This window comes from Macaca nemestrina, chromosome 9, assembly GCF_043159975.1.
Source record: "Macaca nemestrina isolate mMacNem1 chromosome 9, mMacNem.hap1, whole genome shotgun sequence".
NCBI classification, from domain to species: domain Eukaryota; kingdom Metazoa; phylum Chordata; class Mammalia; order Primates; family Cercopithecidae; genus Macaca; species Macaca nemestrina.
In genome coordinates this window covers 126,905,757-126,931,387 of record NC_092133.1, presented here as the reverse complement: position 1 = coordinate 126,931,387, position 25,631 = coordinate 126,905,757, and the positions used below count along the sequence as shown (strand labels likewise).

At 39.7% G+C, this 25,631-nt stretch overlaps 1 protein-coding gene across 1 annotated transcript in view; it reads right to left on the bottom strand.

Moving 5' to 3' along the window:
• The window catches only part of LOC105488215 (cubilin), a 313,890-nt gene that overhangs the window by 96,005 nt on the left and 192,254 nt on the right, over window positions 1–25,631 (bottom strand). Inside the window, exons 37-43 of the mRNA XM_024794869.2 lie at window positions 23,415–23,620; window positions 22,345–22,529; window positions 20,664–20,856; window positions 16,177–16,374; window positions 5,399–5,545; window positions 2,886–3,076; window positions 2,542–2,725 (exon numbers count right to left, since the gene is read on the bottom strand). Coding sequence (XP_024650637.2) covers window positions 2,542–2,725; window positions 2,886–3,076; window positions 5,399–5,545; window positions 16,177–16,374; window positions 20,664–20,856; window positions 22,345–22,529; window positions 23,415–23,620 — 1,304 coding nt within the window. The remainder of the gene's footprint in view (window positions 1–2,541; window positions 2,726–2,885; window positions 3,077–5,398; window positions 5,546–16,176; window positions 16,375–20,663; window positions 20,857–22,344; window positions 22,530–23,414; window positions 23,621–25,631) is intronic.

Here is a 25,631-nt window from a genome sequence, read left to right as displayed (position 1 = left end):
TTCCTCTGGAGTCCTCTCTGATGTCCTGGGCTGAAGTAGGTGTTTCTATTCTGTGCATTCCTCTTTCTCGCACTTATTATACCATATACCATGTTCTTTTTTTTTTTCCCATTGAGACAGGGTCTTGCTTTGTCACCCAGGCTGGAGTGCAGTGGTATGATCATGACTCACTGCAGCCTCAACTTCCTGGGCTCAAGTGATCCTCCCAACTCAGCTTACTGAGTAGCTGAAACCACAGAAGTGCACCACCATGTTCAGCTACTGTGAAAACTTTTTTGGTAGAGAGAAGGTCTTTCTATGTTGCACAGGCTGGTCTAAAACTCCTAAGCTCAAGTGATCTTCCTGCCTTGGCTTCTCAAAGTGCTGGGATTACAGGCATGAACCACCATGCCTAGCCCTGTATCATGTTCTAATTGTGCCTTTGCTTGTCTGTCTCCTCTACCATACTGTGAACTCCTTGGCAGAACTTGGTGGTTTGCATGATGTGAAACACCTTGTAAATGTTTGATTAATTAATCAATAGGCCTATTAATCAGGTGAGAATAAAAGGCATCTACCACAGGGTCCTAGAAATCTCAATCAACCATAGCGAAGGAGCGTCTCTGGAGAAAAATGGTATAAAACTAGGTGATTTGATGTCAAAAAATGTTCACAAAAGGACCTAGGTTAAAGGCTGAGAAATGGGAGTGGCATGGAAGTAGATATGGTGGGAAGATAGCCAGATAGATGTGGGAAGTAGGAGGATGGCTATAGTTATGGAACATGGTTGAGTTGGTTAAGTAGAGAGAACTAAGAGTGATGCTGTTGTTTCAGGTTGCCAACAAGAGGTTGTGAAATTCAGACTTTTAAGTCTGATGTTAACAGCAGTCATAATAAGCTTTAAGAAAGACAGGGAGGAAGTAATGGCCATAACCATACTGCATGAACAGTGAATCCACAAAGGAACAGAAGAGGTGCAATGTCAAATACACCCTTAGTGTATCACTTAGTGTATCCGAATTACCACTAAATGTTGACTTTAAAAATACAAATCAAGACTGAGTCTATTGGTTGGGGACGGTGGCTCACTCCAGTAATCTTAGCACTTTGGAGGCCAAGGCAAGTGGCTCACCTGAGCTCAGGAGTTCAAGACCAGCCTAGGCAACATGGTGAAATCTCATCTTTACCAAAAATACAAAAATTAGCTGGGCGTGGTGGTGCATGCCTGTAATCCCAGCTACTAGGGAGGCTGGGTCAGGAGAATCACTTGAGCCTGAGAGGCGGAGGTTGCAGTGAGCTGAGATCGTGCTGCTGTACTCCAGCCTGGGAGACAGAGAGAGACCCTGTCTTAAGAAAGAAAAAAAAGACTGAGTCTATAATAAACAAAAACAGAAAAGTAGAGTTATATAAGATGGGCTGACACCTACTCACTAGACTCAAGACACTGCTACTCTTGAAGTGCTTTGCTACCAAGTGAAAACTGCCCATTCATGACTCAGCTGCAAAGCTCAGCATCGATAGAGGGAGGGATGAGAAGATCGCAGCTTAGAAAGCAATGGTGCAGGTGCCCACCGAGCTGCATTAAAGCTCCCTCCTTGTGCCAGAGCTCTATGCACTGGGAAGTGACCAAAGCTGCTCCTTCCCTGGTGTTTTGAACCTTACTCAAGCTATTCGATTATTTTTCTGTGTCAGTTGGTGAAGACTCTTACTCATCTCTTTTACCCAAACAAAGAAATCATGTTGACTTTAAATCTCATACAATGTGCAATAAAACATATGATTTCATTTATACATACATACATATATATATATATATATATAGGAATCTGGGATTCAAGTCATAGGATCATTTTGAAATCTATATTATCTAACTTCTGGTGGGACAAAGCAAAAATTTATTATTATATTACTTTCTACTGACATTATTCCCTTTTTAAAAAGTGATGCCTACTTATTTATTTATTTATTCAATTAAACATTACTAAAAAGTAAATGTCACCAGAATCAAATCATTACAGTAGAATTAAATGCAATTATAATCAAGTGTAATTAAGTACAAGCAATTAAGGATCTCATGTAATATGTAATTAAATCAGTAATAATAGAATCAAAAGATTATGTGTTCTTTAAAACAGCACACAAATTATTACAAAATAAGGCAAATGTAATTCTTACAATGTTTCTATAACTAGAATTAACTTACAGTTAGACATCTTATAATGGAAAGGTCTAAGGAATTTCAGGGATCAAGAAGAATAGTTTATCTTATACTCATGGAAAATTTTACTTTGATCACTAATTAGATTTGTGGCCTCGGAAAAGTCCAAGCCTCATTTTACTTATTTTTAAAATGGAAATAATGATGCTTTACTTGAAAAGTAGTCACGATGAGATATTGAATGTAACAAATACAATAAGTACTTGAGAGTAGGCATTCTTATGAATTCTATTACTGTTAGTTCAGAAAAGAAAACTTTGTATGTTTTTTCTCAAACTTGTTTATTCAATGAAGATCAAGCAATTGCAGGAAAAGTAGATATAATTCTCAGTGAAAATACTTACCTAAACTCTTTGCCTCATATTTGATCTTAAATCCTTGCCCTTCATTACTAGGATCAGAAATAAACTGAACAAACATTTGATTATCTGAGGTGAACAGAGTTGATGAAGCACGACTGCCACAAAAATGACCATTTCCTCCAGGGGATCCCAAGGGTGGAGAATAGATATCAGGACCATTTCTCAGCTGGAAAGACAAATTAAAATCGCATCAACTCCTTTACATTGCAAAAGGAGGAGTACATAATTCTTATCCATGTATGTCCCAGGAGAGAAAAATTATCATTTTGTTTTCTGAATGAAGTATACGGAAAATGTAATTAGAAAGGGTAGCAAGCAAGACCTACCACCAAGTAATCCCCCTGGTTGCAAGAAGAATCTCCATTTGGAATCTGGAAAGGCTGTTCAAAATGGACAGCAATGGTCAGGCCACTTTGGACCAGGACGTGCCAAGAACAGTTGAGGTTGGCTGGGTAAGTCTCCGGATACTTGGGGGACGTGATGATCCCTCTGTCTGCATGCAAATATCCACCACAGCCTTCCCACAAAGAAACAAAGGTAGGTTATTTAAATAGCATTGGTAACTGGAATTTTATGCTTTCTTAGTTTTCTTGGGGGGTTTTCAAAGTGTAGGCAATAAAAATGCTTGAAAATAAAGCCAGAGTGTAGGAAATGATTATTATAACAAGCATGTAATTGAGCACGTGCTATTGGCTACTCAGTTTGTGGTGGTCGTTGAGATCTGGGATATAGAGGGAAGTAATCGAGACAAATTATCTGCTTTCATAAAGACATACAATAAACAAATACATAATATGTGAGATGGTGATAAATTCTATAAAGAAAAATGGATGAGAGGAGGGAGAAGGATACTTTATTGTCAGAGTTAAGTTATAAAAGCCATATCATTGGAGTAACATCTTCGCAGAGACATGAATGAAATGAAGGATCAAGCCAGATGGTTATGGGGGAGAAAACATTCCAGTTCAGTTAGTGTAAAGGTATCATGTGTTAGAGGTACATGATGGAAGTCAGAATGGATGAGTCAGAATGGATGAGGCAGAATGAGAGATTCCAAAGGTAGCATGGCTAGGTCATGCAGGAAACTGAAAAGACTTACTCTGAGTAAGAAGAGGAAGACACTGAAGGGTTTTGGGCATCGGAATGGCATGATCTCACTTAAGTTTGAAAACATCACTCTCTGTGCAGTCCTTAGACTGTAAGGGTTGGAGGGCAGGGAAGGGCAGGAGCAGAGTGTCCAATAAGGAGGGGACTGCCTGAGGCCAAGGAGAGATGATAGATGTGTGGGCTAGGCTGGTAGCAACAGAAATGGAGAGACATGGTTGGAATCTAGATACATTGTTAGGGTAGAACCAGTGTGATTTGTTGATTGTTAAGTGTGAGACAAACAGAAAAGTCAAAAATAACATAAAGATTTTTGACTTAATGAGAAAAATGTACTTTCCATTTGCTAAGATTGTGAAGAGTGTAGAATTGGGGGGTGGTGGCGTGGAAAAGGGTGGGAATAAAGTGTTCAGCTTTCAAAGGTGAAATTTTTTTCTTATCTATCTATCTATCTATCTATCTATCTATCTATCTATCTATCTATCTCCTTGGGGTACAAGTAGTTTTTGGTTACATGCATGAATTGCATACTGGTGAAGTCTGAGATTTTAGTGCACTGGTTCCCTGACTAGTATACATTACACCCAATACGTAGTTTTTATCCCTCATACCCCACCCACCCTCCCCGCTTCTGAGTCTCCAAAGTCTATTATACCATTCACAGGTTAAATTTGAAATATATTCTAGACCAGGAGTTGCCAAGTATGTGTATATATATATGTCAAGTATGTCTATATACATACACATACATGTATGTCTATATAATGAATTGCAATAGATATTAATATATACATGAGAATGAGAGGGCAGGAGATGAAGGAAGAGAATGAAAGGAGCAGGCATTAATTCTCCAGTTGTCAGGGACTAGAAGCTTATCAGCAAGGAAGGGTAGACAGCTCACACAGCTAGTTAAATTGTAGAGGCGAAAATGTATCTTAGGTCTAATTCCAAAGCCCATGCTCTTAAGCCACTATGCAGCCTGCCTCCCTTGAGCATGAGGAACACAATTTATCTTCAGTTGCTCCCTACTTTATAAAAGGGATATATAAGCAAGGAGGAAATACTAGATTAATTTTTAATGTTAGATTGAGAACCTACTTTAAAATTATTTTTTCGATTAAAAACATGAGAGTCTTTCACTCTTCCATGGACTACTTTATTACCTTTCATTTAGTTTGGATTTAAGGCTGTTACTGGACTTCACATGTCAAGTTTGAAAAGTCTCAATCATACTGTGCATGATGGCATCCCATACATGGTGCCCGCTTTTGACTCATCAAATTCATATATCAAGAGCAACAAACTCTTCCTGCCAACCCTCAAATGGATGACTTCAACCAAGTAATTTATGAGGATAAATGATGACGTTTTGCTCCTTCGATGAGTTATGGATGTGGGCTGTACTCTATCTAGTTCCAGCTCTCAGCTAGGCTGAAAAATTGCTCTAAAGCTCTCTCTCATGCATTCCCTGCACACACCTCCTTTGCAGTGAAGATGCCCCACCCAGAGACCTGAAGGCAGCACACTTTTGTACGACTTGGCCCCATTGCTTTGGATCAGGACTCAGCATTGACGTAAGGGGGGCCAGCCATCCAGATCCTGGGCAGAGACCTGTGTCCTCTGACTTGTTTTGTGTCCTGGCACCCAAAAAAAATTGTATTAGGAAAAGAGAAAGAGAGAGGAAAAGAGAGGAGATGAGATAACATGGGATTCAAAAAATATTTGAACTCATTACTCTTGTGAAAGGATGCATTGAAGCCTGCCCTGGTTACACTGGAGTCCGAGGTGAAGCGGATGAACATGTGCTCTCCAGTAGACCGAATGGGCCCAGGGATCTCTCTGCCACAGAGAACTGCTAGCTGCTGGGCCAAGTTATTGTCTCCTACATTGAAAGAAAGGCAACAACGTGAAAACACAGTCTTGAGAACCTACTCTACAATCGTTTGTTGCTTAGACAAAGCAGCTCACACATTTTTCTCAGAACATCAGGATTCATAGGAGATAAGGGGATTCTCAAAAAGAAGGACCCCTCAGGGGCGATATCATTCTGGCTCCAGCTTGCAATGGTGCTTCCTGCCCTTCTCTTTACCCCCACCCCACCTCCTTTTTTTTTTTTTTTTTTTTTTTTGAGATGAAGTCTTCTTCTGTTGCCCAGGCTGGAGTGCAAGGGCACAATCTCGGCTTAATGCAACCTCTGCCTCCCGGGTTCAAACGATTCTCCTGCCTCAGCCTCCTGAGTAGCTGGTTTTATAGGGGCACACCACCACTTTTGGCTAATTATTGTACTTTTAGGAGAGGCAGGGGTGTTACCATGTTGGCCAGGCTGGTCTCCAACTCCTCATCTCAAGTGATCCGCCCTCCTCAGCCTCCCAAAATGCTGGGTTCTTTACCCTTTTTGATAAAGACTTCTTCGACAGTTTCCACTGTCATTCTAAAAAGTGGCTGCCAGTTCTCCCTGTCACTAAAACTCGAAATCAGAGTATATGGGATTGGGAAGTGATGGAGGTGCAGTGATGATATGTGTGTTGATTAGAGACTCTGACCTCAGTTATTCTGATTGCTGAAGGTCAAGTAGGTAAACAAAAAAAAAGTTGGTTTTTTGACCTCAGATCCTACACGAATGTTACAATATCATTCACCAAAAGGTATGCAATTTTACATGCCCTTTCTTCAGCGCTGGTGGGTTTTTTTAAACAAAACTTCATTTGTGTTTGTTCATTGCTTTTGTTTGTTTTGGCATAAAAACAACCACACACTTGTGTGGAGGGTGAGAGAAGAGTTCCAGCAAGTGTGCCCCACCCCCATAGAGACACAAAGGACAGCAGGGGCACCTCATGTCTCCTTTCATCTTGATTATCTTGGATATAAGCTTTGATCAAAGCCCCTGTGCCAGCTGAAACCAAAATGGACAAAGGGGATTATAGCAGACTTGGATTCCTTGGCTGGGAAAATATGTTGTTTTTCTTTTTCTTTTGTCCTAAGGCAGAGAATTAATAAATTTCAAGTTTATAAAAAACAAAAATAGAATATGAGACAAGAGCAAATATGCCCTTTTATACAACCAGCAACATGGATTCTTCATGGCACTGACCACGACTTGAAACTCACTCATTATTAACTACTTTAGAAAATAAGTTATTTTCTATTCTTGTGATTACAAATGTAACGGCAGAGTTATAAATACAAAATGCTCGAAATGGCATTCTTTGGAGGGTTTCTGATCTCTGGAAACTTTTGCGTTCTTTACAGTTCAAAAGTCTACCTCTTAAACTTCCTTTGCATTTATAGTAAGTGCACTTCATCATGCTATTTTGCTATACATTTCACCCAATATTATTTTTTGTTGACTTATTCTCTGATTACCTGTACTACAAAATTTTGAAGTTTATTATATGTCATTAGTTCACGTGTATATTTTATCACTGGATAAAACTGAGTTGAATCTACTGATTTTTATTTCTTTTCTAAAATTCACTCCAGATCATCTGGTGAAACGATGCTTATCTCAAAATAACTGCTTGTTGATTAGCCTACTCGTTAGTGAGAAGATAACCCAAAAATCACAGATGGTTTGTTACATGCCCCACCCCCAACCCCTTCAGTCTTCATACTGAGTACTGGGGTATTTCTGGAGCCTTCAAAAACCTCAACATATAGATTGCATAAAGATTGAGCCTAATCTTTAAAGAGGAGGGCAAGTCAAAGAACGGTAAAGGCTAGCACTAGAAGGCAACTTGGGAATTCTTTCTCTATTCCAATCTCCTCATTTTACAGATATAGAAACTGAGGCCCCAAGATTATTCAAGACTGACATTTATTGAGCAATTACTATATACCCCTTTAAGTGCTTCACATGTACTATCTGATTTTATCTTCACAGTGACACTATTAGGTAGGCGTTTATTTTTACCCCCATTTTGTATATGAGGAACTGAATCTTAACAGGAGATACAAGTCACTTTGCTGTATGCAAAGGCATAGAGCATAGAAGTTAACAGTGATGTTAACCTTTGCAGATTAACCTCAGATGCCCCCAAACCATGCTATTAAATGATTTATCTAAGGTCATGAAGAAAGTATGCTTAAGATCTGGAACTAGATTAAAGGATTACTGATTTTTTTATACAATTTCTTTTCTATTTAAAAGTTTTTCTAGGACCAATGTAGTATCACAGAATCCAGTTTGGAGGAATCTTTGGTTGCAGAATTGGTAGGTATGTGGTCTGGAAGAAACTGATTCATTCAAACCATGACAACTCTATGAAATGAATAAGGAGGTGGGACGGTGACTCGGTTCTCCCAAGAATGCTGCATGACTCTCTCTGGGGTAGCCCAGGAAGGTTCACAGCCTCCATACAGCCAAAGACCTGCGATGATGGGCCAATTGCATGAGCAGGAATAGCACATAAGTATCTCTGTCTGTGGCCAGTTGGCTTTAGATATTTGCTTTAGAATGTGACATGCTTCTGCTACTCAGAAGCAAAAGGCTGGCTGGGCAAAGAACAAATAATTGAAGTGGGATTTAAAATTTAGTCATAAAAATACATTAACAATGTGTAAATAACTATAATACCCACCAACTGACTAGGCACTCAATAACTATTTCTTGAATAAATAATTAAACAAATGAGGAAGGAAGGAACCTTATTGAGCATCTACTCACATTGCCAGTGCATAAAAAGGAATCCATATGGACAGGCCGCACAACCAATTTAAAATATTTGTGTTGTTTTGGCATGCACCTTAGTTTCTTTTGCTCTTTCAAGCCACCTTGTGCCTGAGCAAGGACATTGATTAAACCTCTCTCAGAAATTTCCGAGGGGGGCGGAGCAAGATGGCCAAATAGGAACAGCTCCAGTCTCCAACTCCCAGCGCGAGCGACACAGAAGACCGGTGATTTCTGCATTTTCAACTGAGGTACTGGGTTCATCTCACTGGGGAGTGCCGGACGATCGGTGCTGGTCAGCTGCTGCAGCCCGACCAGCGAGAGCTGAAGCAGGGCGAGGCATTGCCTCACCTGGGAAGCGCAAGGGGGAAGGGAATCCCTTTTCCTAGCCAGGGGAACTGAGACACACAACACCTGGAAAATCGGGTAACTCCCACCCCAATACTGCGCTTTAAGCAAACAGGCACACCAGGAGATCATATCCCACACCTGGCCAGGAGGGTCCCACACCCACGGAGCCTCCCTCATTGCTAGCGCAGCAGTCTGTGATCTACCGGCAAGGCAGCAGTGAGGCTGGGGGAGGGGCGCCCGCCATTGCTGAGGCTTAAGTAGGTAAACAAAGCTGCTGGGAAGCTCGAACTGGGTGGAGCTCACAGCAGCTCAAGGAAACCTGCCTGTCTCTATAGACTCCACCTCTGGGGACAGGGCACAGTAAACAATAACAAAACGCAGCCGAAACCTCTGCAGATGCAAATGTCTCTGTCTGACAGCTTTGAAGAGAGCAGTGGATCTCCCAACACGGAGGTTGAGATCTGAGAAGGGACAGACTCCCTGCTCAAGTGGGTCCCTGACCCCTGAGTAGCCTAACTGGGAGACATCCCCCACTAGGGGCAGTCTGACACCCCACACCTCACAGGGTGGAGTACACCCCTGAGAGGAAGCTTCCAAAGCAAGAATCAGACAGGTACACTCACTGTTCAGAAATATTCTATCTTCTGCAGCCTCTGCTGCTGATACCCAGGCAAACAGGGTCTGGAGTGGACCTCAAGCAATCTCCAAAAGACCTACAGCTGATGGTCCTGACTGTTAGAAGGAAAACTATCAAACAGGAAGGACACCTACACCAAAACCCCATCAGTACATCACCATCATCAAAGACCAGAGGCAGATAAAACCACAAAGATGGGGAAAAAGCAGGGCAGAAAAGCTCGAAATTCAAAAAATAAGAGCGCATCTCCCCCGGCAAAGGAGCGCAGCTCATCGCCAGCAACGGATCAAAGCTGGACGGAGAATGACTTTGACGAGATGAGAGAAGAAGGCTTCAGTCCATCAAATTTCTCAGACCTAAAGGAGGAATTACGTACCCAGCGCAAAGAAACTAAAAATCTTGAAAAAAAAGTGGAAGAATTGATGGCTAGAGTAATTAATGCAGAGAAGGTCATAAACGAAATGAAAGAGATGAAAACCATGACACGAGAAATACGTGACAAATGCACAAGCTTCAGTAACCGACTCGATCAACTGGAAGAAAGAGTATCTGCAATTGAAGATCAAATGAATGAAATGAAGCGAGAAGAGAAACCAAAAGAAAAAAGAAGAAAAAGAAATGAACAAAGCCTGCAAGAAGTATGGGATTATGTAAAAAGACCAAATCTACATCTGATTGGGGTGCCTGAAAGTGAGGGGGAAAATGGAACCAAGTTGGAAAACACTCTTCAGGATATCATCCAGGAGAACTTCCCCAACCTAGTAGGGCAGGCCAACATTCAAATCCAGGAAATACAGAGAACGCCACAAAGATACTCCTCGAGAAGAGCAACTCCAAGACACATAATTGCCAGATTCACCAAAGTTGAAATGAAGGAAAAAATCTTAAGGGCAGCCAGAGAGAAAGGTCGGGTTACCCACAAAGGGAAGCCCATCAGACTAACAGCAGATCTCTCGGCAGAAACTCTCCAAGCCAGAAGAGAGTGGGGGCCAATATTCAACATTCTTAAGGAAAAGAATTTTTAACCCAGAATTTCATATCCAGCCAAACTAAGTTTCATAAGTGAAGGAGAAATAAAATCCTTTACAGATAAGCAAATGCTTAGAGATTTTGTCACCACTAGGCCTGCCTTACAAGAGACCCTGAAGGAAGCACTAAACATGGAAAGGAACAACCGGTACCAGCCATTGCAAAAACATGCCAAAATGTAAAGACCATCGATGCTAGGAAGAAACTGCATCAACTAACGAGCAAAATAACCAGTTAATATCATAATGGCAGGATCAAGTTCACACATAACAATCTTAACCTTAAATGTAAATGGACTAAATGCTCCATTTAAAAGACACAGACTGGCAAACTGGATAAAGAGTCAAGACCCATCAGTCTGCTGTATTCAGGAGACCCATCTCACACGCAGAGACATACATAGGCTCAAAATAAAGGGATGGAGGAAGATTTACCAAGCAAATGGAGAACAAAAAAAAGTGGGGGTTGCAATACTAGTCTCTGATAAAACAGACTTTAAACCATCAAAGATCAAAAGAGACAAAGAAGGCCATTACATAATGGTAAAGGGATCAATTCAACAGGAAGAGCTAACTATCCTAAATATATATGCACCCAATACAGGAGCACCCAGATTCATAAAGCAAGTCCTTAGAGACTTACAAAGAGACTTAGACTCCCATACAATAATAATGGGAGACTTCAACACTCCACTGTCAACATTAGACAGATCAACGAGACAGAAAGTTAACAAGGATATCCAGGAATTGAACTCATCTCTACAGCAAGCAGACCTAATAGACATCTATAGAACTCTCCACCCCAAATCAACAGAATATACATTCTTCTCAGCACCACATCGTACTTACTCCAAAATCGACCACGTAATTGGAAGTAAAACACTCCTCAGCAAATGTACAAGAACAGAAATTATAACAAACTGTCTCTCAGACCACAGTGCAATCAAACTAGAACTCAGGACTAAGAAACTCAATCAAAACCGCTCAACTACATGGAAACTGAACAACCTGCTCCTGAATGACTACTGGGTACATAACGAAATGAAGGCAGAGATAAAGATGTTCTTTGAAACCAATGAGAACAAAGATACAACATACCAGAATCTCTGGGACACATTTAAAGCAGTGTGTAGAGGGAAATTTATAGCACTAAATGCCCACAAGAGAAAGCAGGAAAGATTTAAAATTGACACTCTAACATCGCAATTAAAAGAACTAGAGAAGCAAGAGCAAACACATTCGAAAGCTAGCAGAAGGCAAGAAATAACTAAGATCAGAGCAGAACTGAAGGAGATAGAGACACAAAAAACTCTCCAAAAAATCAATGAATCCAGGAGTTGGTTTTTTGAAAAGATCAACAAAATTGACAGACTGCTAGCAAGACTAATAAAGAAGAAAAGAGAGAAGAATCAAATTGACGCAATTAAAAATGATAAAGGGGATATCACCACCGACCCCACAGAAATACAAACTACCATCAGAGAATACTATAAACACCTCTACGCAAATAAACTGGAAAATCTAGAAGAAATGGATAATTTCCTGGACACTTACACTCTTCCAAGACTAAACCAGAAAGAAGTTGAATCCCTGAATAGACCAATAGCAGGCTCTGAAATTGAGGCAATAATTAATAGCCTACCAACCAAAAAAAGTCCAGGACCAGATGGATTCACAGCTGAATTCTACCAGAGGTACAAGGAGGAGTTGGTACCATTCCTTTTGAAACTATTCCAATCAATAGAAAAAGAGGGAACCCTCCCTAACTCATTTTATGAGGCCAACATCATCCTGATACCAAAGCCTGGCGGAGACACAACAAAAAAAGAGAATTTTAGACCAATATCCCTGATGAACATCGATGCAAAAATCCTCAATAAAATACTGGCAAACCGGATTCAGCAACACATCAAAAAGCTTATCCACCATGATCAAGTGGGCTTCATCCCTGGGATGCAAGGCTGGTTCAACATTCGCAAATCAATAAACATAATCCAGCATATAAACAGAACCAAAGACAAGAACCACATGATTATCTCAATAGATGCAGAAAAGGCTTTTGACAAAATTCAACAGCCCTTCATGCTAAAAACGCTCAATAAATTCGGTATTGATGGAACATACCTCAAAACAATAAGAGCTATTTATGACAAACCCACAGCCAATATCATACTGAATGGGCAAAAACTGGAAAAATTCCCTTTGAAAACTGGCACAAGACAGGGATGCCCTCTCTCACCACTCCTATTCAACATAGTGTTGGAAGTTCTGGCTAGGGCAATTAGGCAAGAGAAAGAAATCAAGGGTATTCAGTTAGGAAAAGAAGAAGTCAAATTGTCCCTGTTTGCAGATGACATGATTGTATATTTAGAAAACCCCATTGTCTCAGCCCAAAATCTCCTTAAGCTGATAAGCAACTTCAGCAAAGTCTCAGGATACAAAATTAATGTGCAAAAATCACAAGCATTCTTATACACCAGTAACAGACAAACAGAGAGCCAAATCAGGAATGAACTTCCATTCACAATTGCTTCAAAGAGAATAAAATACCTAGGAATCCAACTTACAAGGGATGTAAAGGACCTCTTCAAGGAGAACTACAAACCACTGCTCAGTGAAATAAAAGAGGACACAAACAAATGGAAGAACATACCATGCTCATGGATAGGAAGAATCAATATCGTGAAAATGGCCATACTGCCCAAGGTAATTTATAGATTCAATGCCATCCCCATCAAGCTACCAATGAGTTTCTTCACAGAATTGGAAAAAACTGCTTTAAAGTTCATATGGAACCAAAAAAGAGCCCGCATCTCCAAGACAATCCTAAGTCAAAAGAACAAAGCTGGAGGCATCATGCTACCTGACTTCAAACTATACGACAAGGCTACAGTAACCAAAACAGCATGGTACTGGTACCAAAACAGAGATATAGACCAATGGAACAGAACAGAGTCCCCAGAAATAATACCACACATCTACAGCCATCTGATCTTTGACAAACCTGAGAGAAACAAGAAATGGGGAAAGGATTCCCTATTTAATAAATGGTGCTGGGAAAATTGGCTAGCCATAAGTAGAAAGCTGAAACTGGATCCTTTCCTTACTCCTTATACGAAAATTAATTCAAGATGGATTAGAGACTTAAATGTTAGACCTAATACCATAAAAATCCTAGAGGAAAACCTAGGTAGTACCATTCAGGACATAGGCATGGGCAAAGACTTCATGTCTAAAACACCAAAAGCAATGTTAGCAAAAGCCAAAATTGACAAATGGGATCTCATTAAACTAAAGAGCTTCTGCACAGCAAAAGAAACTACCATCAGAGTGAACAGGCAACCTACAGAATGGGAGACAATTTTTGAAATCTACTCATCTGACAAAGGGCTAATATCCAGAATCTACAAAGAACTCAAACAAATTTACAAGAAAAAAACAAACAACCCCATCAAAAAGTGGGCAAAGGATATGAACAGACATTTCTCAAAAGAAGACATTCATACAGCCAACAGACACATGAAAAAATGCTCATCATCACTGGCCATCAGAGAAATGCAAATCAAAACCACAATGAGATACCATCTCACACCAGTTAGAATGGCGATCATTAAAAAATCAGGAAACAACAGGTGCTGGAGAGGATGTGGAGAAATAGGAACACTTTTACACTGTTGGTGGGATTGTAAACTAGTTCAACCATTATGGAAAACAGTATGGCGATTTCTCAAGGATCTAGAACTAGATGTACCACATGACCCAGCCATCCCATTACTGGGTATATACCCAAAGGATTATAAATTATGCTGCTATAAAGACACATGCACACGTATGTTTATTGCAGCACTATTCACAATAGCAAAGACTTGGAATCAATCCAAATGTCCATCAGTGACAGATTGGATTAAGAAAATGTGGCACATATACACCATGGAATACTATGCAGCCATCAAAAAGGATGAGTTTGTGTCCTTTGTAGGGACATGGATGCAGCTGGAAACCATCATTCTTAGCAAACTATCGCAAGAACAGAAAACCAAACACCGCATGTTCTCACTCATAGGTGGGAACTGAACAATGAGATCACTTGGACTCAGGAAGGGGAACATCACACACCGGGGCCTATCATGGGGAGGGGGGATGGGGGAGGGATTGCATTGGGAGTTATACCTGATGTAAATGACAAGTTGATGGGTGCAGCACACCAACATGGCACAAGTATACATATGTAACAAACCTGCACGTTATGCACATGTACCCTACAACTTAAAGTATAATAATAATAAATAAATTTAAAAAAAAAAAAAGAAATTTCCATCTAAGTAAACTGAAATCTGAACTATTCCAAATTCATCATCTACAAAATGCTTGTACTTTTGCTAAAAGATTGCATTTATTACTTTCCTTAATCCTCAGAAAAAGCCTATGAGGGAGGTATTTGTCTATCTCACAGATAGAACGGGTTTGGAGCCACTTAGTGACCTGTGCAAAGTCATACAGGAAAACAGGACTGCTCCCCAGGCTCCCGGCTTCCAAGAGAAGTTAGTGATGGAGCAAAAACAACTCAGTGGAATGTGATTTTAAAAGAATAACCACAATTTACTTCATTGATGCAGTTACCTACTGAAGATTTTTTTTTGACATTTTTTAAAGCTTCTAGTAGGTTCTGAACACTAGAATTATGTGTGCAAGGATACACATCCTTTCCATTACATGAAAAGTTTTAAATTTCAATATGCACAGGAAGGCTTAGATGGGAAGAGAGCATTCTGGTGCTTTGATGCTTCTCTGTGCAACGTGCTGATAGCCGATTGCTGATGGGAAGATGGGGGAGAGTCATGCTTTGACATCTCACAATGTGTGTATGATTGACTTGAGTCTCTACTTAGTGTCCTGCCTCTACAGAAGGGACATAAAGCAGCTCCACCATTTGATTTTTTCTCATTCAGCAACTGTCTAGGGATCGGGGATAAGGGAGACAAGATCTTACACACTAGCAACCTGTGGGGCGAAGGCAAACACGTTTCTTTTTGCTGAGAATGTGCACATCTAACAAATGACGCTGTAGATCTGGGGGCCACACTGAGAAATACTGATGTGGAGGATGTGGCCTTTCTGCTGTCCTCCTTCATTCCAGTCCATGCAAACTGTGAAGCCCAATTTTGCATAAGGCATACATCAGCAATATTTATGTCTCTAACTTTATGTCACATAGCAACACCATGCCTGTGTACAGAGGAAAGAATACAACAGTATCACCCCTTAATTCTACCTGTTCGACCCAGATTCAGGGGACAACGAGAAATGAATACATTACTATTTTATATTCTTCTTCTTATTATTTTAGAGACAGGGTCTCATTCTGCTGCCCAGGCTGGTCTTGAACTCCTGGACTCAAGTGATCCTTCTGCCTCGACCTCCCAAAGTTCTGGGATTATGGTGTGAGCCACTGTGTCCAGTCACATTACAATTGTAAGTATTTTTTTCACTTGGATCTTAAAGCCAGAAGTATAAAATATCAATATTTATCTCAGAGGCACCTCAATAGGAGAGGTGAACAATGTTGACATTCAGACTATTCTTTCCTTCTTAGGCCTCTAAGAAAGCCTTTTTTCCTTATAGAAATGTACTATTCCTGACATTTTGCGACAGGTAATTTAATACTTTCCTATGTCCTTCAGGAGTTGTAGCCAATTCTGGTACTGATACCTTCCTTGACCATAATATCTGTGTAATTCCAAACCAAACAGATGGAGGCAGTACGCAAGATAATGGACTAGAACTAAATACGTGTCAGGGTTGAAACTCAGCATTCTTTACAATGTTCTCACCGTCTCGTATCACAAGACTATCATAGGCACACGTTCGGTGAGATTCAATGTCCAGGGAAAGGATGTTGAGTTCCACGGTAGAGTCGGGAGCCTGGATGAGCCACGTACAGTCCATTCTATTACTGTAACTGTCAGGCCAGCCCGGGGAGAAGAGAAACACGGGTGCATCTCCTGTCCTCAGGAAGCCACCACAAGCACCTGTAGAATAGAAAGCAACATCTTTGACACAGCCCTAATGGAAAAGATGCTAGCACTTTTTCACCTGGAAGTGACAGCCCTCTACTGAAAAGAAGCAATCAACTGAAACCATTTCTCAGAGAAATCAATGAATATCGTATTTAACCCACAGATTCGGAGAGCCGCAGTTTCTGTAACTGATCTTTGATGTAAAAGAAAATGCCTTGTGTTCTCCATTTTCACCATAATTTTGCTATATAACCCATTTAACACTAGTGCTGACTATTCAGGCATCAATAAGACAGGTAGAGGACCCCCTGTATTACTGAGGTAGAACTGCATTCATTCCCGTGTTTCTCATGTTTCGTTATCATTTTTGCGTAGCTACTTATGTAATTTATATCTAGGCAACTTTGAGGTGACAGATTAGGGCCTTCTCAGGGTCTGTTTCTGGGCATGTGTACAGCTGGGCTTATGTGTGTGGCCTTCTAGATTTCCAGAAGCATGTCAGAGCTTTTCAAAGCCCCAGTGGACATCTCCTTCCCCATTTTTTCCTTTCAAGTTTCCTGGTCAGTTTCTCATTAGCTGTAACTGGTGTCACTGCCTCACACGGTTGTGATGTGAAACAGCTGTTGCTGATTTTTTTCAGCAAAGACCCCAGGGACAGGGCTGTTTACACAAGAGTGAGTTCTTGCCCAGGTCCTGTGAAGACAAGACCTGAGAATGCAGTTTTCCAGTAAGTCGCTAAACTGGAATAAGGGCAGTGCTGCGGATATGGGCTGTTCCCTGGACCTCTGCTGCCCCACCACCCACGGCTATTAAAGCTGCTCATTTTCACAGCTACTGTGGTCATGAGGCTACTACAAAGCTAGGAGGAGAGAGAGATGGCAATAGGAAGAGAATGCCAGAAAAACGACTCTTACTGAGATTCAGTGATTTTTCTTGAATACATATGCCTCAGATTGTTGTAAGGCTTTGGTCTATTTCCAGAGTTCTCAAAAAGTTGGTTTTAACAATTTTTTTTTTTATGGAGGAATAGATTTCAGAGGTCTATTCTTCGCCATTTCAGAAGTTTATGACTTTTATACCATAATATGTTTGCATCTTATCAAGGCCAACAGGAAGTGAATATAAAATATTGTAGAACTAGGTCCTGATTTCTTTATCCTATTACTATGTAGGCTACAGATTTTTTTAAAGCAATTTCACATGGAAAATCTGAATGCTGAATGTTATCCAGTATCTTCAAATTTTAAGGTTTTCCTCTATGTGAAATATTTCTTATCTTGAATTTATAAAATGTGGTTATAATGACTGTGGGTCATTGGTGCTGTTTGCCAGATATTTCCTTTGTCTCCATATCCAAACACATGGTAGAACTGCATTCTGCAAATGGCTAGGAGAGACCATTTGACCAGTTTTGGTCAATGAACTATGAGCAAAAGGCATGTGTTACTTTACACTGAGCACTTTTAAAGCAAGACATCCAAGGGCTCTTTTGCCTCCTGCCATGGTCTCAGGCAATGTCACAGACAATGGGAGCTCCAACAGCCTGAGTTAGGAAGTGATGGATGATGAGAGGCACCCAGTTAACACAAGAGGAGCATGTAGGAGACCTGTTGTTTTCAGCACCTAAGAGTTTGAAATTCTTTGTTACCGCCATATGGCTGAGTTTTTCCTGACTGATACACCAACTCTTTTTCCTACTTGACACATTGAATTTCCTTCAGTTGACCCTCATCCACAGTAAGCTCATTTTCCTTCCCTTGCTTATTTGCTATTGGTACCACTTGCTTTGTCATTTACCCATTTAATTACGATACCATTATTTAACTGACACGAGTGCTTTTTCTTTCCCAATCTCTTTTATTTATTATTTATTTTTACTATTCATTGATTTAAGACAGGGTCTCACTGGAGTTCAGTGTCATGATCACTGCTCACGGGCAGCGTTGAATTTCTAGGCTCAGGCAATTCCCCTGCCTCTGCCTCCCGAGTAGCTGGGACTACAGGCATGCACCACGATGCCTACCTAACTTTTTGAATCTTTTGTAGAGATGGATTCTCCCTCTGTTGCCCAGGCAGCTCTCAAACTCCTGGGCTTCAAGCAAGCTTCCTGCCTTAGCCTCCCAAAGGGCTGGGATTACAGGCACGAGTCATTATGCCTGGTTCCCATTACTTTGAAGTTCCTGGAGAGTAGAGATTGTATCTCAGTTTCCTTTCTTAGTCTCCTCAGTGTATCCATAATAAATTCTCAATAAATATGTGCTGATTTAAATTAAATATATGTGTGTATAGGAAATGCTGATAGGACAGGCCAGACACCGTGGCTCATGCCTGTAACTCCAGCACTTTGGGAGGCCCAGGCGGGCGGATCACGAGGTCAGGAGATCGAGACCATCCTGGCTAACACGGTGAAACCCCGTCTCTACTAAAAATACAAAAAATTAGCCGGGCACGGCGTCGAGCGACTGTAGTACCAGCTACTCCTGAGGCAGAGGCAGAAGAATGGCATGAACCCGGAAGGCGGAGCTTGCAGTGAGTTGAGATCAGGTCACTGCACTCCAGCCTGGGCGACAGAGACTCCATCTCAAAAAAAAAAAAAAAAAAAAAAAAAGCTGATAGGACAATTCTCAATAAGTTGATATATTTCAAAATATTAAGGTTTTTTAGTTTTAATGAAACTTTCACAGTGTGGTATCATTACAAGATAATCACTTATACCATCTAGATAATTAGTAAACTCTAAAATTCTCTTGACCTCTTACTTGCCTTTTTCCTTTTTCTTCTTGACTAAGGAAAATAAGGTTTATGGTTCTCTTACTCACCTGTCCACTTACATCATATAATTATGGAATTTCATAATAAAATATTAGAAGAAAATTTGTTGGTATAATATTTTAAACAAGTAAGTAATTCCTTTTCTACCTTGAGGTTTGTAAATATGAAAGAAAGCTTAACTCAAGTTTATTTCTAAGAGCTCTGGATATATCCATCCAGAATTAAATGTCGCCTCTAAATTGCATTTGTCAATCTTGCTGATGGTTCTTTACTTTTAAACAGATCAATATTTTAAGGAAGAGATTCATATTCAATATCATGAAAGCACCTTATTAGAGAGGTAAGAACAACATTTCAGAATGGAATACTAAGGGACATTAAATAAATATAAGTACAAATTATCTTCATTATTCTGCCGATAGAAGAAGTTAGAAGAAAACAGGCTAATCTTTTAAGTCATAGAACAAGTTCAGAGTTTGAATATTCTTCAATGAGATACCCTGATTCTGTGTTCTAATCAAGTATTCAAGGACTTAGACTATCCTCAAGAAATATCTGATGAATTTCTTCTATGTCAATCCTCAAATCCATAAGAAACACTCAAATTCATTTACATAAATTTCATTTCTTTTCTTTTCTTTTCGAGACAGAGTCTCACTCTGTCACCCGGGCTGGAGTGCAGTGGCATGTTCTCGGATCACTACAATCTCTGCCTCCTGGTTCAAGCAATTCTCATGTCTCAGCCTCCCGAGTAGCTGAGGCTACAGATGCACTCCACCACGCCCAGCTAATTTTTGTATTTTTAGTAGAGATGGGGTTCTGCCATGTTGGCCAGGCTAGTCTTGATCTTCTGACCACAAGTGATCCGTTGACTTCGGCCTGCCAAAGTGCTGGGATTACAGGTGCGAGCCACCATGCCCAGCCTCATTTAAATAATTTTCAAGAAAAAATGTTTCCCCAAACAATGCTACCTCAATATTACTTTCACTGAGGAGATTAGGAATGTAAAACAGTAAAATAAAAGTTTAAAATTAGGCCCATTTTACTTTGAAACATGAAAATTTACAACCAGCTAAGGAGAAACTGAAGCATTTCTGAAAGTACATTTGAAATAAAATGCAGAGGAAAAACAGTTACTTTGACGAGTTGATCCTTAACTGATTGTGTGTGTGTGTGTGTGTGTGTGTGTCTGTGTGTGAATGTACATATGTAGTATCTGCAAATCAAATTTTCAGGGATTTCTAAAGTGGTCTCTAGAAATTGTAAGTAGACGATCTTATGGATATCAAGCCCCTAATTACTATAATATAAACAATGTAATGGGAAGCCTGCATTTTTTAGAAAGAAATGTATAATTTTTACAAAAGGTAGTGTTTATGAATTTAAAATAACATCTGAACATAAGGTGGAAGGGCTTTGGGGCTGTACTTCTTATTTTTTATATCTGGCCCCTGTTATGATAGGACCCTTTGAAACAGTGGCCTGCACATATCAGTCCTAAAAAGAACTTCATTTATTAGCAAACACACCTGGAGCAATGGTAGGTAAAACACCATCAGGTGCATCCACAGCAAACCATTCCAGAAGGAATCCCTTCCCTGAGATTGAAGAGTCGGAGTAAAAATGAAATGTCAAAGAATTTCCGGTGGAGCTGAAAGATTCAGTCTGGGTACCACAGTAAGCTCCAATTAGGCGGGCGTGAATGCTAGGCCCATCATAGATCTGCACATAAAAACAGATAATAGAGCATTGTATTTAGGCAATCATCTATATTTTTCTTCATAAAAAGATAAAATAAAAAAGATGCCTTGGCCGGGCGCGGTGGCTCAAGCCTGTAATCCCAGCACTTTGGGAGGCCGAGATGGGCAGATCACGAGGTCAGGAGATCGAGACCATCCTGGCTAACACGGTGAAACCCCATCTCTACTAAAAACACAAAAAATGAGCCGGGCGTGGTGGCGGGCGCCTGTAGTCCCAGCTACTCGGGAGGCTGAGGCAGGAGAATGACGTGAACCCGGGAGGCGGAGCTTGCAGTGAGTTGAGATCCGGCCACTGCACTCTAGCCTGGGCACAGAGCAAGACTCCGTCTCAAAAAAAAAAAAAAAAAGATGCCTTATATTATTACAATGTTATAACCCAAAAAAATGACAAATGAGTAAACATTTTATTTTAGCTTAAAACAGATACCGCCAGAGAATATAAAATATTATTGAAGGTAATTTAATGTTTTGGAAACATTTGCATCTTTGTTGCAGAATTATATTAATAAACATGCGCTGTGGGAATCACTCATAAGATGATTTACAGTAAAATCTGTGGATGGAAAAATAGGAACCAGGATGGCTGCCTAACAACAGTACTTAATAAATGTGCTTTGGGGCTTTAAAGGGAGGAATCAGGAGGAAAGAAAGGAAAATAACAAGAAGAGAAAAGCTTTACCGAGAGAAAGTGAACAGGTACCCTAAAGGAGTCCATATTTCCACAGAAGGAAAGAAGAATTCATGACAACAAAATAACCAAAACTTGCAGGGCTCACATGTTCAGAGCACTTAATAAATCTCCTGCTTTTGGTTTTAAAATCTCAAATGACCTATTTCGAGGTATATTTTGTGATAATTTTTAAATAGCTCAGGACAAATTCATATTAACAGTTATTATAAAATCCTCTACCAAACAAATTATATAATAGCCATTCCCATACACATTGGATATCCAGCAGGTACTGGTTGGATTCATGACCAAGAATCCAAGATGAATAAGGTAGAGTCATACCCTGTAAGAATTTGATTGTGTTTCTGGAATTGATACAGTAGCCAGTGTCTGGATAGCAATGATCACCATGATTTTCCTATTTATATTTATTTTTGTATGATCCTTAAAACTTTTAATACTCTAACATAAAAACAAAGAGGACAGTGGGAAGAAGACAGAATAAATACTTATTTAGGATACACATGCATTCTTAGAGAAAGCTCAACAGGAAAATAATAATAATCCTAAAAAACCCCTTAGATATGAAATGGAAAATAATCAATACAATACTGAAACTGCCTTTGTCCATGTAATCTAGAGGCAGTCTGCTCTAATCATGATTTAGAGCAGACTATCCCACATGATTTGCAAATGCTTGAATAGACGTTACCTTGGATGTATTTTTACCAATAGCAATTCACCAATATTTATGAACATTGATCGCATGTGGAAACTCACCCTTAATTTGTCATAATAGCAGCTTTGTATTTCTTCTATGTCCATCTCCAAGATTTGGCCATGGACAACGTGAGATGCATTCACATTTACTGTCCATTGGTAATTGGAGTTATGTGGGTAGTTTTCAGGCCAGAAAGGAGAGGCAACTTTCCCATGAGTTCCCACAATATTATCATTGCCAAATACTAGGAGAGAAGACAGAGTAGTAAATCAGACCCACTTAGAATTGCTCTTTAATCAAATGATAAAAACAAAAGGCAAAGGGTGTTGAAAAGCATGGACTTTTAATTGACTGTGATTTCTTTTCTGACTATTGAAAGAAATACTGCTTCCTTTTTGGTTTCTGGGCTATCTATTACTTCCTTAGAAAAGGTCCTTAAAACGTTGCATGGTGTGAAAAGAGGCCACAACTTCCCAAGTGAAAAGGGGTTCCCAGAACCCTAGGGAACTTGGGGACATGGGAAGGTGGGGTGAGCAGCCCCACTCTCTAATTATGGTTTATCTATTTTACTTTGTTTTTCAAAAGAATGGAACATTTAAAAAATTTACAAGAAAAACTCATAGTTTGAAATCACATATGAAATAGCCAATAATGGAAAAGTTGAGCTACAGAATAAAAATATTTAACATTTTACACTATTAGAAGAATACCCTATTGTTATATTTGAGCACTTAAGCCAATCCCAAAGTAATACTAAATGTCTTAAATGTGAAGAATATAGAGTTTATGAAATCAAATGAAACACACTTGATATAAATGCACCAAACCCAAACTATAATATATTACAAGACTCTACCACAATATCATGAAAAAAACTAATTTAACATTAGGTAGAAATTAGAGCTTAAAAAGAACAATAGAACCCTTGAGAGTGCTCTCCCTTGCCCTTATTGAGCCATTCATATATAATTTAGTTTTTCTAATATGTTATAAGGTAATTCACAAAGACAATGTAGGAAAATAGTGGAGAGTTTAGGATTGTTCTTGCTTAATGTATTACTGAGAAAATTATTATTTGTAGTTTGTAAGACATATTTTGTAAGCTATCACTAAAATAGAAACAACTTACTCTTCATAAATGTGGCCTGGAAGCCTGTGCCGCTGCCAGAACCATCTGAGATAAATCTGACCCACAGGGTATGTCCAGTGATGGAAGAATAATTGAGAGGGAAGGAGTTTCCACAGTATCGTCCCACCAAGTGACCCGTGGCATTTCCTTCACGGATCTCCACAAAATCTCTGCTGCAGTCCTGAGAGTCTTCCAACTGGAAAGATCTGATTTGGGGAAAAAATATTTGTAGGGATTAAACTGAGAGAATAGACTTTGGGATTTTCCTGGATCACATGCTAGGTTAACCTGTTCACTTTTTTTAAACTTTCTTTAACTTTGATCACGAAATTATGTAGCTGTCTCAAAAAATTTCTTTCACTCGGATTTGTTGAAATGCGTATTCAATAGCTACAAAGACAATGAATATACTTCCAGCAAGGAGTTTTCTTCCTAGTGGGCAAAACCAGGCACGAATATAGAAAACAATATATATATAAGGCAGAATAGCGTGAGTGCCATCAGAGCTATAAAGTGGTGTTTAAGAACTGCAAAGCAGAGGCATCACATCTGATTGTGGGGCTCTGCAATAGCTTCTCGGGAAGATTTTTCAAGATGGAAATATACATGTTAGCTGGATATAAGGAATATAGATGGTGTGCAAAGAATCATGCCACCAAGGCACATGTGCAGAGAAGGGCCAGACATATTCAGAAACCTGCAAGAGATACCCGATTTGTTAAAAACACTGAGTACCTCTAAGAAACCATTAAGACAAGGTGTGAGTTGGCTGAAGGTAAATAATAAAAAAAGAAACGATTAAAACATGTAACTGGGGCAATATGATGGGATCTTTTAGGTGGCACTTAAATGCCCTGCAAAGGCGTATGTACTTAATTTCTGGAGAGGCAGCAAAATTATGGGATTTGTAACAACACAGGCTAGTGCTTGAATGTGACCTATTCAACTTGTCTTATATTCTGCGACTGTGATGTGATGGGGATTTGAAGATAGGAAACTGTACCTATCTCATATGATGTTCATAGGGAACATATATAAAGAGTCGGGAACATGTAGGTGCCTCGTGAATATTTTCAAAACTTGGCCTTACTGCTTAAAAACATGAGCTACTCAAGATAAAGTGGTATTGGTGTAAGGGTAGACAAATGGATGAACGGAATAGGAAACAATTTCCAGTAGGGGCCAATAAATGCATAGTCAATCCAATTCAATCCATGGTGCCAAGACAAATCAAGGGGAAAAGTCATTTTAACAAATGGTGCTGCAATAACGGATATCCTTACAGAAAGATAGGGAAAAAAGAACCTCTATTTCTGCCTATCTTCATACCCAGAAACTAATTTAACATTTCTCAAGGATGTAAATATAAAGGCTAGAAACATAAATATCCTAGAAGAAAACATGGAGAAAAATCTTTGTGACCTTGGGATGGGCAAACATTTCTTACACAGAATGCAAAAAGCACTAACTATAAGATAAAAATTAATAAATTTGAATTGATAAACATTTCATTAAAGACATGAATAAGAAAATAAATAGGCTGCACGTGGTGGCTCGCAAGCATAATCTCAGCACTTTGGGAGGCTGAGGTGGGAGGATCACTTGAGCCCAGGAGTTAGAGACTAGCCTGAGCAACACAGTGAGACCCCCTCTCTACAAAAAATAAAATGTAGCTATGTGGTGGCCTGTGCCTATAATCCCAGCTACTTGGGAGGCTGAGGCAGGAAGATTGCTTAAGCCTGGGAGATCGAGGCTAAAGTGAGGGGTGATTGTGCCACTTCACTCCAGCTTATGTGACAGAGTGAGATCCTCTCTAGAAAAATATATATATATTTAAAAAAATGAAAAGGCAAGCTACAGACTGGGGTGGGGAAATGGGAGATAATTGTAAAGCATTTATCTAGCAAGGGACTCATAGTTGAAATATAAAAGGAATTCCTACAGATAATGAAAAAACAAACAACCAAATTAAAAGTGGACAAAGGGCTTGAACAGATATTCATAAAAGAAGACAAGAAAATGGCTACTGAGAATGTGAAAAGTACTCTATATGATTACTCATCAGAGCAATGCAACTTAAATACCACAGTCAGATATCATTCCACACCCATCATAAGGGCTAAAATTAAAAGACTGACAAGATCAATTGTTGACAAGCACGCAGAGCAACTGAAGTCTTATATATTCCTGGTGGGACTGCATAGTGATATAGCCACT